Below are 15,812 nucleotides of genomic sequence, written 5' to 3'. Positions count from 1 at the left end.
GGGACGGCAGCTACGGGAAACGGACCCGCACAGCTCGCGCGTTATCGGAACAAATATCCTCCAAAAGAATTGAAAGAATGTTCCTGCAAGCAGGGCGTAAGTTAATGCATGGGGCAGAGCTGCAGAATGGCACCTTGTATAGTAGGAGCGCTGATTCGGCACCCAAGCACTAACGTAGAAAAAAGGCGCACATGAGTCAGTTTTTAACGTTACGCAACTGCCTCTCCAGATTGAATCTCCGAATGCGTAGGCCATCTTCCAAGGTAGGTCGGCCTATTTACGGGCATTCTTATATAACGAGAAAAACTGTAGTCGAAAATACTGCTTTCCTTTCGCCTTCATAACTGAGCATTCGCCGCCTCTGGCTCCGAGGGCATGCACTCCGGAGCATTTAGGGTAAATTTACTGGATTGCTATCTTATACTTAGACAACCTGTGGGTAAACAGATAAGTCAATAATTATGGTAGAAGGCATCACCGCAGAAAATAAGAAGCGAACTGTTGCCGGGCACGTAATAACAGAAAATAGACAACCGTTGGACCATCCACATAACAATGACCTCCGAGAGACGGTACGACAGAAGCGAAGAATGCAAAATAAGCCCTTGAAGACGCAAATACACCAACCAAGGGCGTTTATTCAAAGCGGTCCCAACGTTTCGGAGCCAACTCGGATCCTTCATCAGGGGTGACTGCGTACGACAAAAAGCAGCGGTTATATAGGTGTCTTCTTTTTCTTTTTTCTTACTGGAATCTTGCCCTTGCTCGTCGGAGGCCGTGGGCGTAGATGGTGGGAAGGGCTCCGAGGGGATCTATTCAGGCCTTGCCGGTTGCCTTGTATGTGCCAGGACTCAAGGAGTAACCTTTGTGAGTAATTGGTTTCGGTGCCAATCACCTGCGCGCCGTCAAAGTTAATCCTGTGGTCAGCTTTTTCGCAGTGCTCGGCCAATGCACTGCGCTGAGTGTCGGAGTTGTGAACGTCGTTTTTGTGTTGGCGAAGTCGTTCCGGGAAGTTCATGGTTTCCCCAACGTAACTAGCGGGGCATTGTGCGCAAGCAATTTTGTAGACGACCGCTTGGGCTTTTTCTTTTGGCGGCCGCTCTTTAGGTCGAGGCATGCGCCGTCCAAGAGTTGACACTAGCTTGTGGGAGATGACAATGCCTTCCTTGTGAAGAAAGCGGGATAGGAGAGGGGTTGTTGACCGGTGGCGTCAGTACAGAGGAATTTTCTTGGTTGCAGCCCGGCTGAGGGAGACGGCGTTTGACGCGTCGTATGAAGTTGCTCGTGTATACATTTTTCTTCAGGTCAGCGATTACGGCTTTTTCTTCTTTCTTCCGGTCCTCTTCTGTTGAGCATATAGTTCTGGCTCTAAGTAAGAGAGCTGAAACCACAGATGCTTTGTGGGAATTTGGGTGGCAGGAATCGAATTGCAGGTAGCGGCCGGTATTGGTGGGTTTCCTGTATCTATCTGGCTGTCTTTTTATAAAAACGTCGAGGAATGGTAAGATGCTGTTCGTTTGTTTTTCCATGGTGAATTGAATGGCTGGTTCAATCGAATTTAGCTGCGACAGGAAGTTGTCTGCTGTTGTTTCTTTGATGACACAAAAGCAGTCGTCCACGTAGCGGAGAAACACCTTGGGCTTTTCTGGGAAATTTTCCAGAGCGGTCCTTTCAATTTTTTTCCATTACAAGGTTGGCTGTGGTCACGGAAATAGATGCCCCCATCGCAGTTCCACTTACTTGCCTGAAATATTCCTGCTTGTAGCAGAAATATGTGCTTTGCAGGCAGAACTGCAGAAGTTGCGTTATCTCGCCGACGCTGAATCAGGTCCTGGAGCGGCACTTGTGGTGGTTGCGACGGCCAGGGAAACAGGGACGCTGGTGAAAAGCGACTCGACGTCAAAAGAGACGAGTCTGTCCCCACGGTCGATCGGTACTTCGGAGACAGGTTCGGCGAAGTGGCCGGAGTTCTTGACGTGGGTGGAGGTTTTGCCGACGAGAGGGGAGAGAACCTGATGAAGGAAGTTGGAAGTGGTAAAATTGTCAAGTCCACAAGAGGCCGGAGGGGCACATCGGGTTTATGAAGTTTGGGTAGCCGATAAAAACCTGGCGCTGAGCCATTCCGGCAGATCAGTCGCAGATACAGGCTTCGGAAATCGGGGTACTTCTTGAAAATGTTGGAGGCGTTTGTTCAGCTCCCTTTGAACTTGTGGGGTTGGGTCCTTTTTCAGTTTTTCGTACGTTGAGCAATAGAAGAGACCTTCACTTTCGTAGGCTTGGCGGTCAAGCACGACGGTACAATTTCTCTTGTCAGCAGGGAGGACGACTACATTATCATCATCTCGTAGGCTACGGATGGCTTCGGCTTCATCTGGGTTTAAGTTTTGTTGGTGCTGTCGGGGAATGCTCGCGAGAACGCCAATCACCTTCAGTCTGACTTCCTCTCGAACGCCTGCCTCAAGACGCATAATCCCACTTTCGATGGCAGTCACCCTGTTTCCCAGAGGGGGCCAGGTAGTCGTAACGTTAAAGCCATGACCTTTGGCCAAAACTTCCGCCTCGGAAGGAGAGAGTTGTCTGGATGACAAATTAACAACAAAGCTGCCACGGTCAGCGGGTGTGGCCCCTGATAAAGGATCCGAGTTGGCTCCGAAACGTTGAGACCGCTTTGAATAAACGCAAACGCCCTTGGTTGGTGTATTTGCCTCTTCAAGTTTAACCCAACCAGACAGAGTTCTGTCGAAGATGTTCACATTCAAAATAAGCCCAGTGTGGACGGATCAGATAAGACACTTGGAAGTCTAAGAATGTATTCGGGCATCACTAGATAACGGTGGTTTGAAACTTATTAGAGGACTTCGTTCTCCAGTGGACATAAGTTGGCTGAAATTGTGTATGGTGACACTGCACTCTGCAAAAGACCAACAGCATTTGCGACGGGAACCGCATTGGTCTGATCTCTTGAAAATTTTACCCCTTCTAAGGTATCTTGAAATTGACTCAATATTGTGGTGGGTCTACGTGTGCGGAGTGGATGAGTGTTCTGACACCAAACCTCCTCCCATTGTTAGCAGTACCTTGTTCTCCCGATACCCCGTGGTAACCTGCGCGGATCCTAACTAGGTGTTCGCCATCAAAGCCCGAGCTGCCTTCACGGCCACGGAGGACATGGAGACGTTCTGTGTATAGCCGTTACAACAAACACCGCGCCACAGTACCCGAACATGGCATCGCCGAAACCTAATGCAACACTCATGCGCTTCCAACTATACCACACACTTCCTGTGAAACTGTCCGCACCTCGGAATGACGCGAAGAAAAAATAAACCACCGGCTGTAACTGTAAAATGTTAGAATGGACGATCATCAACAACGACGCGCTGTCTTCGCTTCCAAGAACAACATAAAGCGAGATGGGCGTTGAATCCTCCCTTTCTCCCGTGTCTCCAGCTATTTACGCAGGCCTCGGATCCAATCTGTTTCGCAATAAATTCCATCCATCCATTCATTACATCACCTAAAACACGTACCGTCCAAACGCAGGAGGGCGACGGCAGCCGAGCGAGGGACGGCCACGGCTGGGTCCTCGACGACGGCCCGGCGTTGAGCGATGAAGGCGACGGCGGGTCCTCCCCCGGTGGTCGTCCGGGCCCTCAAGAGAGGCGGCAGCTGTGGTGCGTGTACGAGCCTGTGCGGGGCGACTACGGCCTCCGCGACGTCCCCGTGCAGCTGTGCACCGTCGTGGTCTACTGCTGCGTCGAGCTGACGGCGCGGGGCGTGCAGTACCTCCGCGTCGAGGACGAGGGCTCTGAGGGCGTAGACGCGTTTGCCGCGTCGCTCCGGAGCCGGCGGCCGGACCTGCCGCTGTACGCGTTCTTCGGGGACGGAGTCCAGACGACGGCCGTCTTCTGCAATCAGGTCTGTCTGTCTGTCTGTCTGTCTGTCTGTCTGTCTGTCTGTCTGTCTGTCTGTCTGTCTGTCTGTCTGTCTGTCTGTCTGTCTGTCTGTCTGTCTGTCTGTCTGTCTGTCTGTCTGTCTGTGATTATTTCAGGGAAGAGCAAAGAGTAAACTGCGAGGAACTGTTCGAAAAGCACCCGCCGCGGTGGCTCAGTGGAGGCGTTGCGCTGCTGAGCACGAGGACGCGGGTTCGATTCCCGGCCGCGGCGGCCGCTTTTCTGATGGAGGCGAAAAGCAAAAACACCCATGTGTATGAGATTTCGGCGCACATTAAAGGTCCACAGGTGGCCAAAATTAATCCGGAGCCCTCCACTAGGGCGCGCCTCATCGCCTGCGTTGCGTCGGCGCGTTAAACTGTACAAGCAATCAATCATCAATGTTGGAAGAGCATGCAGGTGGGCTTGTTTGTGTATTGTGTTTAGGGTCCCCTCTAGAACTACTCTACTGAAGAACGAAGTCGCTGTGATGGAGGCTGAGCACCTTTTAAAAAGAAAGTGTCTTGCACAAGGTGAAACTTTATAAGCCGGTGCAGACGCTCAAGCTTGAATGAAAAACAAACACGTATAAACATGCCCGCAATGTTGTTATGAATTTTTCTATCAAACTTGTAACTGCTTGGGTTGGCCGCGAAAATTAAGCGCAGTGGTCGAAATGGATATTTACCGGAAATACGGCAGTATTTCAGTTCCCATGAAGCACACTCTTGGTATTCGTTTTGCTGTAAATGTTGGATTCGTGTTTCATTCTGTGGCTTGAATGTCGCCTCTGCGCCGTGTCTTCGCCATTGGTCAAAGGGCACAAAGGGCACACGGCGCCACCAATAAACACCTAATGAGGGGTATAGTTTTAGCCCACTTCGCGGGGTTTGAGATATATATAGTGGGCGGGAACCGACAAACGTAGATCGATGGATCTCTGTATGACCGTGCCTTTGTCTCGAATGGCTCTTTCCTCAGGGACTATTTCGTGCACGGGTATCGTTACAACTTTGCCCCAAAAGACTCAACCAAATTAGCCGCAAGATATTTTTTTTTTTTTTTTTGCGAAATCAATGGGCAGCTTGTTTGACGCAGGTCCGCGGTTCGAAACCGGGCGAGCTAACGGCGCTAGCTTCGTCGTGGCTGCAGTCGAAGCAGCTGGACGGCGTTCTCTTCTTCTACCGGTCGCACCGCGAGCCCTCCACCTCAGACGCCGAGTTCTTCGCGCACTTTCGGCGCATGCGCGAAGACCTGGGCCGCGCCGGCCTGTTCGTCTCGGCCGTGGTCTCCTTCCACAAAGACCACCCCGGCGGTCCGCTCTCCCTCAGCAGGTTTGTGAGCCTGCTGGTGTTTTGGCAACATTTGCTCATAATGCTGGAAAGCTTGCAAGCGACTAAAACTATGCCAGCCAGCCCGAAAGTCACATATATACTCGCGGCTTCTCTGCTTTCCCGCGTGATGTATCGAGGAGAAGTAGCGTAAAGGAAAAATTTAAGAGATGTATGTAACTATGTAGCTCTGTCCCCACACCCTACAGTCTGGTAGAACCTAAAGCTTATCTTAAAACTAGCCTTAAGCGTTAGCATATGTTTATCTCAATTTGGAGCAGGTTTTTCAGATTACAGGCTGCACGCTTGCGCGTGATGTTGGACTATTGATCTGGATAGCTTTAGAAGAATGTAACAATAAAGTTAAGCGCGGTACGCAAGGAACGATTCAATGGGAAGAGTGCTAAGAGAGTTCCTCAAGCTCATTTGTTTCAATACTCAGGGTTGAAAAAAGTACTTTCAAATTAAAGCTAAGCTATAGCAGGGTGGCAGGCGTATAACATTGCAAACTGCGTTTCCAAACTGCATCACCGAAATCGCGTCACAACGATATTGCGTCACTGTAGGTGCTTTGCATTTACAAAGTTGCCGCGCCCGTGTGGAACGAAATATCGGCGTGTGGAGCGGAAACTCGGAGACTTGTGTTTAGTGTGTGGAAGAATTTATATATATATAACGAATGTTTAATTTCACCTCTTCAAAATGTCTTCCCAGCAATGCCTTTGTTTATAGATGTTAAGCCGACTTTACGAAAATTGGTGTAAGCGCAGTGAAGCGTAGCTATCTACGGAGCTATCTATATATCGCTATCTATGCTTACACCCGACGTAGAAGAATGTAGGCTTAGTATAGGGGCAGATATTTGATTGCCGCTTTCAAAATTACTGGGTATGACCACCCTTAGCACAATTTTTCACACTATAACATCTACTCTGTCGCACGCGGAACTTATTTTTCGTGATTCGTCTGATTCCGGAGAGCGGCAATAAGCGGTTGCGGTCACGGCCTGCGCCGGTGCGAGTATGCGGAGCGTCTCCGCGCACAGAAAGCGCTTCATGATTGCCTGCTTTATCCATTTATTGCGAACGGCACACGAAATCTACAAGCTTAGCTCAGCGATCGTCATAGCCAGGAAAACGAGCCGCAGCTTTCGCTTCAGCCATGGTCACGCGGAGTCTCGCTGACTGCGAGAGCAACGCAAGGACGCAAGCCCCTCTTGGGACCAGTTTCGGGGCGCCCGCTATTTCGGCAAAATAGCGCGCGCGCTCAACGCAAACCGAACACCTCAAGGACGGCTGGAGGTCTATGCTCCAAGCCGCTTGGGGAACCAAAAGCATTGGGGCCCCTATTTAAAACTCCCTAGTACAATCACATGGAAAAGAAACGAGCAGCGCCATGTCTCTCCGCTGGGATAAAACTGTAGTTCTTGCAGGTCTCATTAGGCTAGTTAGCTAGGAAGTACACTCAATCGCAAAGTACAAACGTGTTGTTTCGTGCTCTCCTTGCACTGCGCCCAGCTTCACTGGTATCCTTTATCGCAGAATGAGAAAGCAGATATTTTTTAACCTCATTGTATTCGTGCAAGCCAATGGTTCATTTTTAATGCGAAAGCAATAAGTGGCCCATTGAGAGAAAAATCCGGCGTTGACGTGGGCCTCGGAAGCCGTAAACTGCTGACACTGCACTGATAAGCGCCCCATAACACACGTTTCGTTTGCGTTAATAAAAAGCATCTGGCGATTACTGCACTTTCTAATGCGAAATTTGTGTGCAGCGCGAACTCCAGACTTCTCTGTCACTGCGCGTAGCTGCGCCTCAGGAAGTCATCAGCGAGCGTTCGGCGGCGCGCGCTACTCTGTCGGAGTCTCGCAGCGCGTCACCGCCGCCAGCGATCATGTTGTTGTAAATAGTGTTTGAACCTCCCGCGCAAGTGTCACGGGGTTCGGATGAGCCACGCAACATGGAACATGTCTCACTCCCTCCCCCTCACAATTTTGCCATGCGTCGCCGCCGAAGAGCGTCTCGTACCGGCTCAGCATAGGTACTTCCCTCCCCCTCACATTTTCGCCACACTTACCTCCACCGCTTTCTTTCTGTCTTCCTTCGCTCGGTGACGACTCCGACGCCGATGTCAAACCACAGTACCAGCAGCCAAAGTGCTGCGCACTAAAACAAACAAACAAAAAAGTAGAGCCGTTCCACACAACGTGAAAGCTGTTGGAAGCGCCGAGCAGTGATTCGTCATAATAGGGTATGGCACCGTTATCCGCTCACTGCTACCACCACCCCTTACGCTATTCGCCTCCCTGTCTCACTCTTGTTTGTCCAATGCAATCCAAGTTTCCCGCCTAAGCAGTTTCCCGCCTAAGCAGTTTGAACAGGTCATATTTTTGTCTTCCGCGTCCGCTTTTTTTCGCTTACTATAATAAAAGCCAACCCAACAGCATTCTTAAGTGAATGAACCCGGGGACTGCCGATTAATTACATACATTTTGCCTCAAATGTACGTGCAGTTTTCTTTAGGCTAACTAACGGGGACCGGTACGACCAGTGTCAGCGATCCCCGGAGTTTTGAACAGTTCTGCTTACAGAACTGCCGGTCTGCGCGTCCAGGCCGGCCGTGAGGGGCAATCGAGTACTTTTCGAAGCCTCTGTCTGGGTGGGTGACGGCGCATAACTGCGGTGGCCAGATAGCGTGACAGCGAGTTACGACGACAAGCCGCGCCCCTAAAGTGGTCTGAAGTTAAAATTAACGGATGTCACCGATCGACTGCCGTGCGTGTGTGTTGGCGCGATGCGAATGTTTCAACTGCGCACGACGCGACTCGCCTTCGGACTTTCCCGCAGAGGCTCAGTGATCTGCGGCGAAGCGCCCATACGAAACAAATCCTGCAGTTCCGTATACGCGCCCGGTCTCGCGGGTGGCATCGAGATTGCAGCGGACGGAGTTCAGAAATACTCCTGCGCATCCGCAGGCTGGACGCGGCGGCGGCTCGCTGTGTCTGCTCAGCGAGAGTGTTTTTGCTTGTGCATGCTTGACACTGTTTGAAAACTTGTGGAGGCGCGTTTTGCCCGTTGCAGTGGCAATTATACAAGCTCTTATCTTAGGGCCAGCGGCGAGTCAGTGCGTTTGGTGACAGATCTAGAGGAATCTTCCAGTTTGGGTTGTCATGTTCTTGTACGCCAGTAAGCTACTATAGCGTGTTTTTCCCCGCACTACCCATGTATTAAGGTTTGAGTTATGCGAGCAAATATCATGCCCGCATTATGCGATCATGGTTTTAGTCTTGTGTTTGTGATACCAAGCATGCCGTGGCTGGTCATGTGATGCGACAAAATGATACAAGGTGGGCCACCAGGGTAATACAGTGGCTACTGAGAGACGGGACTTTAGGAGTACGGAAGTTAACTCGACGGGGGACGTAAATGAAAAAAACTTTACCGTCTCCTTTTAAAGAAAGTTGATAGGAGCGCGAAAGCTTGCGGTTCTCAAAGGTGTGTCGAAAGTTCTTCAGAACATTCGCTGAAAGTGCATCCAATCGATCGTCAGACATTCAAAGTGACCCAAATCGCAAACGAAAAACAAACCGAAGTGGCGATTTTTCGCGCGCCAATTTGAAGGCATCTACGAAAGGTCTAAATGCATGCCGATACGTGGTTTATGAGATAAAGGTATACAGTGGTACTCCTCCTTCATGATCGATGCGTGTATAGTCTTATCTGTAAGAAGCGTTCCTTTTTGGCGATTTTCAAGTAACCGTTTTGACAGCCCGGTTCCACGCACGCGTCGTGTTTCCAGAGATGTTGTCACAGCTTTTCGGTCAACCAACTGGTCTATGGGGAAATCCATTAGTTTTTCGACAGGACGGCATCGCTCCAACAAAGACAGCTTTCGCTTTAGTAGCAAAATTTAGTGGCAACGAACGGTGTAGAGGCTCCGCAGGACGGAAAGGACTGGAAAGTTGAGAGAGGCCTTCGTCCTGCACAGGACTGATTTTGATGATGACGCCGTCATTGCTTTTTAGACTACGCATGCAAGTACACGCACAAACACATTTGTCGCATGTTTGTTTGTAGAATAAACAAACTAATGGCAGCCTTCTGCTCCGGGGTGGGCGGGTGTCTCGGGTGCAGCGTGCTCGAGGTGGTGCAGGACATCGTGGTGCTGCGGACGCACGACCTGTCACCGGCCCCAGCGGATGCCGCGGCATGCCCGATGCCCTTCTCGCTGGCCGGCACCACGCGGGCGCCGAGCGTGTCGCGGCTGCTGGCCGACCTCAACGACACCCTGCCGGGATTCGAGTCGACGCTGGCGCCGCGGCTGCTCTTTAGCGTCACGTTCGAGGCCGCCAGCTACCTCCTCAACAGCTCCGCGGCCTTCCAGGTGCGCTAGAATCGGAAGCATAAGAGAAGTAGAAAAATGTAATTCGCAGTTCCATCTGCATTGAGGAAACTGACTATTGAAAATTTTTCGAGTTCCAGTAGTACCTGAAAAAAATGACTGCGTCTTATTTCAGCCAACCCTGGATATGCAAAGCGAAAGCTTGGCTTAGCCTGGTTCATTCTTGGTGTCACTTGTTGAACCTTCGATTTAGCTGTAATTATTACACTATTCGTCCAAAGCCTGCTGTGTTCCTGCTTCCAGCGTTTTCCGAGCCAAACGGCACCCCGGACGATGTCCGCGGGGGGTCAGAAGCTGCTTTCAGACGACGGCTAATAGCCTCCACCTCCCGCGCGACGCTCAGAGAAGACGGCCCGACCTCACTCTCATTCATGGCCTCGCTCTCATTCGCATGCACACGGCGAGTCACGTGGTCAGGCGCGAATCAGCTGCGGACAGCGCATGCGCCAAGCCGGCAGCGACGGCGCCAGTAGAGAACGCGGCCGTCGGCGGAGCTCGTCCCGCCAAGTCACGTGATGCGTTGGCAAGGTTACGGCGAGGCTACGGTCAAAGGAAGGTCAAATTTCGAAACAATGTCTCTATAAACAAAACTCATAAAATGAACATGCTTGCCCGTCCCTTGAGGTTCCGGTTAACGAAAATTCACTGTATATATAGGTGTGTTTCTTTACCCCCCGAACATGTTTCAGGAAAATTGGGTTAAACCGGACTTTTCCCCGAATGGGCTTTTTCAAAATAGCGATCGGCACAATGGGGCGCTGACGATCCGCCATTCTTAACCAGTACTTGCCGGAAGAAAGCCCCAGAAACACAGCTTTCGAACTCATTGAGTATTGACATCATACCGCTCGCTACTGCAGTCTGGAAAATGCGGCACTAACATTGTTGTGCCTAGCTAACGGAAGCTGTGATGTCGAGAGACTTTCTCCCGGCTGAGGTGCGTTCGACCGAATGGAGACCGACAAGCTGCGCACGCATATGAAGATGTATATGTAAACAAGGATGTGTAAAAATTCGATGACCAGATTTCGCGAATAAAATGTTTCATTTCTACGAGGTTCTCACTGCTAGCTCTTTGCTGTCATTAATACTGATTCATTTCCAAACAAACGCCACAATTAGGTGAATATTATCAGGAAAACCTGGATGTCCCCCTGATTACTAGCTTAAGAAACAAACACCAATTTTAACGCTTTAAGGTTAGGAAGCTCGTGGTATACCTTCACATAAAATAAACAGTGTGTAACTTAGTGCATCTCTAGATCTAACCCAGAAAAGCCCAAATTTCGGAATGGTTTTACAAAAAAAAAAAAACGATTTCTCCCGATTAGCAGTTTGACAAATAAAACCCTAGTTAAAAATTGCTGTGGTTTAGCTTTGGTTAACCCTAGTTGATAGCGAAAGCTTCACTGCCCTCGCCAGGCCCACTGTCGAGGTATGGTTTCGCAATGATATACAGAGATGTTTGAAATGAATACACTGCTTATTCACCTTCTTTACTCACCTAACGGCGTTGTTTAAGCGTCGCCGCTGTACGAGCGACCACATCTGGATGTTCGTCTTCCTCCATCACACACGGCTCTGCGCCGCACATTGCCCCCTGGCCTTCCTTTGTGGCGCTCGCTTATCGCTCACCTCGCCTTCCTCCGCCAGGTGGCGACACGGGTCCCGCGCGCGCACGCCTCCGTTCCCTCTTCGCCTAGCTCTCGCCAGAAGGGTTGCAAACTGGGCTAGTTGGAAAGACATATTCCTGTATGGAATCAGCGCGAACTTAAACAAGGAAAAAATGAGTGGAACACAGGCTGTATCAACGTGCGTGTATGGGAGCATGATTTGTCATAAAGGGCCGCCCATCATCCCATCTTTCTTGACATTGTACTAAGTTCTGCGGATGTAAACCTAATTTTCCTGCCACTGATATTTTATTTAGGCACCGTGAACAAACGCCCTGCAAAATTATGGACGCGTTCCACATAGCAGAAAGAGTAGAAAAGTGTGTCAGCCAAGCAAGCATGTGTCTTTATCCCGAAGAAATTGCATATCTGCGAGGGCCTTGTCTGTAGCCGGTGCCTATCTAGTTGCCTTATCACTGTGGCTTTTGTAAACATGCTTTGCTCATGCGCAGTGTTCTTTATTGTTTGTGCTAACTGTTTATATTCAGCCTTCTTGATATTATACGCCAGTGTTTAGACCAGCGGCTGTCCTTGCGTTCCTTTGTCTTTAAGCTTGTCCTTTGTCTTTAAGTTCGCGCTGGTTTCATCCAAGCATACGCCTATCTCTCTTTTGCCGCCTATCTCTCCTCCATCGGGCCGCTGCTCCTTGCCGGCATAGGTCGGCGTACACACTCGTGAGTACACTCATTTGTACTCATTTGTACTCAAACTCACGAGTGAGTACGATGATGAGTGATCACACACCCAGAAAAAAATAGTGATGACGATGACGAGTAAGTATAGGGGTAAGTCCACTTCTCGTGAGTACAGTACTCATGAGTACACTACTCATGAGTATGAGTACTCATGAGTACAGTATTCATGAGTTTGAGTACTAATGAGTATGAGTACTCATGAGTACACAGCACTCATGAATACACAGCACTCATGAGTACACAGTACTCATGAGTACACATCACTCATGAGTACACAGCACTCATGAGTACAATACTCATGAATACTGTTTTTGCGAGTGCTTGCACTCTTGAGTATATGCACTCCTGAGTACAGTAGTGCAAACAAGAAAACGGACGACAAAAGCTGCCACCCGAAGACACGCAGAAAAACGCAGTGTACGGCCACGGCTGCACCGACAACCCCCGAGCTCCCCTGAGCCCGACCCGGCCTGAGAACAAGAGGAGACACCAGACGCAACGCGAGTGCTTACGTTCCGTTTTGCTTTGTCACATGTACTTGCCTTCGCGCAGTAAGTCGCCCAACGACAGTGCACCGCGTCAGGCGTTTTCTTCCTCTGTCCTGATTTATATGTAACCTGTGTTTTTCTAATCAATTAAACAATTTATTTTTTCTACTTAGTCTTTCATTCGAGCTACGACCTAGCTAACAGTGCAGATAAGTTGATTATTCGTGAGTAATACAAATTGAGTACTCCTACAGTACAGATTGAGTACTCATGAGTGCAGAATGAGCAGTACTCATGAGTGCAGAATGAGTAGTACTCATGAGGGCAGAACGAGTAGTACTCATGAGTGAAACATGAGTAGTAGTCATGAGTATTACTCATGAGCAGTAGTACTCATTGCGTACTCATGAGTACAGATTGAGTACTCATGAGTATAGATTGAGTACTCATGAGTACAGATTCAGTACTCAGGAGTACAGATTCAGTACGAATACTCGTGAGGACAAATGAGTTTGAGTACAAGTGAGTACGATTACAAATGAGTATTTGATGAGTGAGTACGAGTGATTTTGTGAACGCACGAACTTTTTTCAGTCTGAGTTTGATTGAGTACAGCGTGAATGAAAAAATTCCCCGCATTTCCCCGAGGGGAAGAATGTGAAAGTGCGAATGCAGGAGTTGAATTTGCGCGGTTCGGTAATGTTCGCGAAAGAGAGATCACACACACACACACAACTACAAAGAAAGAAAGATGCATTTATTCACAGACACCTATTTGTGTTGTCGTTGTACTTGATTGCTAGAGCGGATCTCAGCTTTGAAATTTCGTGTCAGTACTCCTTTAAGCGGGTGCATTAGCCCTTCTCACGCCCGATTCTTGGCCAATCGCCCTAAGTGGGTATGTGCCATGTCAGCGGCCAGGCAGCGCGCGCCCATCTCCCCCCGTTGCCAAGGAAGACGAGGAGATTCCTGGCCAATCCCCCACGTGGGTATGTGCCATGTCAGCGGCCAGGCAGCGCGCGCCCATCTCCCCCCGTTGCCAAGGAAGACGAGGAGATTCCTGGCCAATCCCCCACGTGGGTATGTGCCATGTCAGCGGCCAGGCAGCGCGCGCCCATCTCCCCCCGTTGCCAAGGAAGACGAGGAGCGCGCGCACCCGCAGCTGTTGCTATGTGGACGGACGGCGGTCACCGGAATTCAGGGTCGCTTATAAAGTGCATTCGCACTTAAAAAATTGTGATTGAGTTTGAGTGAGTTCTTTCTGTTTTGCCGACCTATGCTTGCCGGGCACTTGCGGAATGGGGTGTGGTTTTGACCTCTAGCTCTCAAAGTCAAACTGGTCACCCCGCGAAGAGCGCCCGGGGTAGCGTAATGTAGCTATCGCTACAAAAAATAAAATAAAACACGGAAACGAACAACCTTGTGTATACATATAATCACCGGCCATAGCAGACTGATATCTCCTTGCCAAGTATAGTTGGCCCGTTGTTTCCCGATGCAGGAAGGGGCCCCCGCGGTGAGGATGGCGGCCGGCTCGACCTACTGGCAGATGTGCGAGATGGCCGCCAAGCTGGGCTACTCGCAGCACGTCTCGGCCCCGGGCGACTGCCACGTGCTGCACAAGGACCGCTTCTGGCTGGCGGGCTTCGGGCCGCAGTCCTCGCGTGTGTTCGCAGCCACGCGACGCTTCGCGGGCGTCGCCGCTTTCGCCATGCACGGCGACGACGCCAGGGGACGCTGCGGGAGCCCGCACGCCCTGGCAAATCACGTGCGCCGATCGCTCGACGAGTTCGTCCAGGGGCCGCCGCCTTCCGGTCGCGTCAGCGCGTCGAATGGCTGACCTTGGCTGCAGCCGCTTCGTCCCGGAAGTTAGAAGCTGCGCTTTATTTTTTATTTAATGGGGAAGGCTCGTTATAAATATTCGTCATCGATTAAAGGGAGTGTTCTCTCTGACAGAAATGGCTTTATTTACACGGAAAACTGCCCGCTCTGTCAAGGCCGAGTTAATCTTTTACCTCTAAAACGCCAGCTCAAAATGAGTGAGGGTGGCGTTTAGCGAACGATATTCGCCAGGTGCAGAATCAACAGCCTAAGCATAAGTTGCGTAATCATCCGTTGCTTCACCCAGGTTGACCTGTCCGGCCTTTGGGGAAAAAATTATTTCTCTTCCATTCTGTGAAGATGGTGACCTGCGAAGCTGACCGCATCACACGGAGTGCACGAAACAAAACACGCTTGCTTGTAATCTGCGATTGAGCATACTTCCTAGCCAATAAGCTGAATTGAACTTGGGAGGAACCAAGCTTTATTCTAGAGGAAACATGGGGCTGTCTTTTTCACTACCGCGTCGTAGGCATCTCACTGTTTGTGCAACACACCGACCCAATCTGCTTGACGCCTGAAAGGACACCGCACTGGGCCGTTTAACGTTTACGTTTAAACCACCTGCCAGCACGACATGTCACCCTAAAGGCATGCATGAAACCATTATTGCTGTTCGTGCCCCCCCCCCCTCCCAACCCGTGCACGCTAAAACCGGCAAACAATTAGGTGCGCGCGCTTAGTTAGAAGTGAGAGAAACCGTCTGAATTGTTGCTGTAAAGTACTTCAAGCTGAGTAAGTAATATTGGTCCTCATCGGCGTTCCAGGCGGGAAAATTGCTGCTCATCCGGGAGGGATTTGCAGCTACTCAACGAGCTGGAATTTGAGGAGGTAGCGGTCGCGGCATCGGCTTTGTTGTTTTCGTGCCCATTCGCGCTCTGTTCGGGCTGGCGCTTCTTCAGTTCCCGCTCTTCTTCCTCCAAGTGAACAACATGCCTCCGTCTCACTGCGAGTTAAAATTTGGAAGGCCTCGGGCTTTACTCTAGCGGACAAACATGTGGCTGCCTGTTTCCCTCCCCGTCGTAGGCATTTTACTATGTGGGTAGCACACCAACCCAGGCCCAAACAGCTAGATTACGCAGGACAGTGGAAATGGCTCATTGAGCCATGACACATACACCAGCGAAAATGTCGCTCGGAAAGCCTTCCAAGCTGGAGAATTATGGGCTCCCGCCGCCGGCGTTCCAAACGGGAAATTTGCTATTTAACCGGAAGGGATGCGTGGCTACTCGGCGAGGGGGAATTGGAGGGGCCAGGGGCGGCGGCTGCAAGGTCCAATGAATTATGGGAACTGTAGGAGCCGTGGCTAGAAACGCAAGTCATACTACGTCGCTCTGCTTGTCTGGATGCCGTCGTCGATTCATTAAAGATTTCTCGCGGCAGGTATGTGTCTCTTACATCGCCACAAGG

At 50.4% G+C, this 15,812-nt stretch overlaps 1 protein-coding gene across 1 annotated transcript in view; it reads left to right on the top strand.

Moving 5' to 3' along the window:
- LOC144149045 (endochitinase-like) overlaps window positions 1-15,454 on the top strand; it is a 38,075-nt gene extending 22,621 nt beyond the window's left edge. Inside the window, exons 3-6 of the mRNA XM_077680593.1 lie at window positions 3,544-3,918; window positions 5,031-5,266; window positions 9,398-9,647; window positions 14,023-15,454. Coding sequence (XP_077536719.1) covers window positions 3,544-3,918; window positions 5,031-5,266; window positions 9,398-9,647; window positions 14,023-14,361 — 1,200 coding nt within the window. The 3' untranslated portion in view covers window positions 14,362-15,454. The remainder of the gene's footprint in view (window positions 1-3,543; window positions 3,919-5,030; window positions 5,267-9,397; window positions 9,648-14,022) is intronic.
- The last annotated feature ends 358 nt before the right edge of the window (window positions 15,455-15,812 follow it).

The sequence above is a fragment of the Haemaphysalis longicornis genome, unplaced genomic scaffold (genome assembly GCF_048455015.1).
Source record: "Haemaphysalis longicornis isolate Haplotype H1 unplaced genomic scaffold, Haemaphysalis longicornis Haplotype H1 scaffold_8, whole genome shotgun sequence".
In the NCBI taxonomy this organism is placed as follows: Eukaryota; Metazoa; Arthropoda; class Arachnida; order Ixodida; family Ixodidae; genus Haemaphysalis; species Haemaphysalis longicornis.
This window is presented reverse-complemented; position numbering and strand designations above follow the sequence as displayed.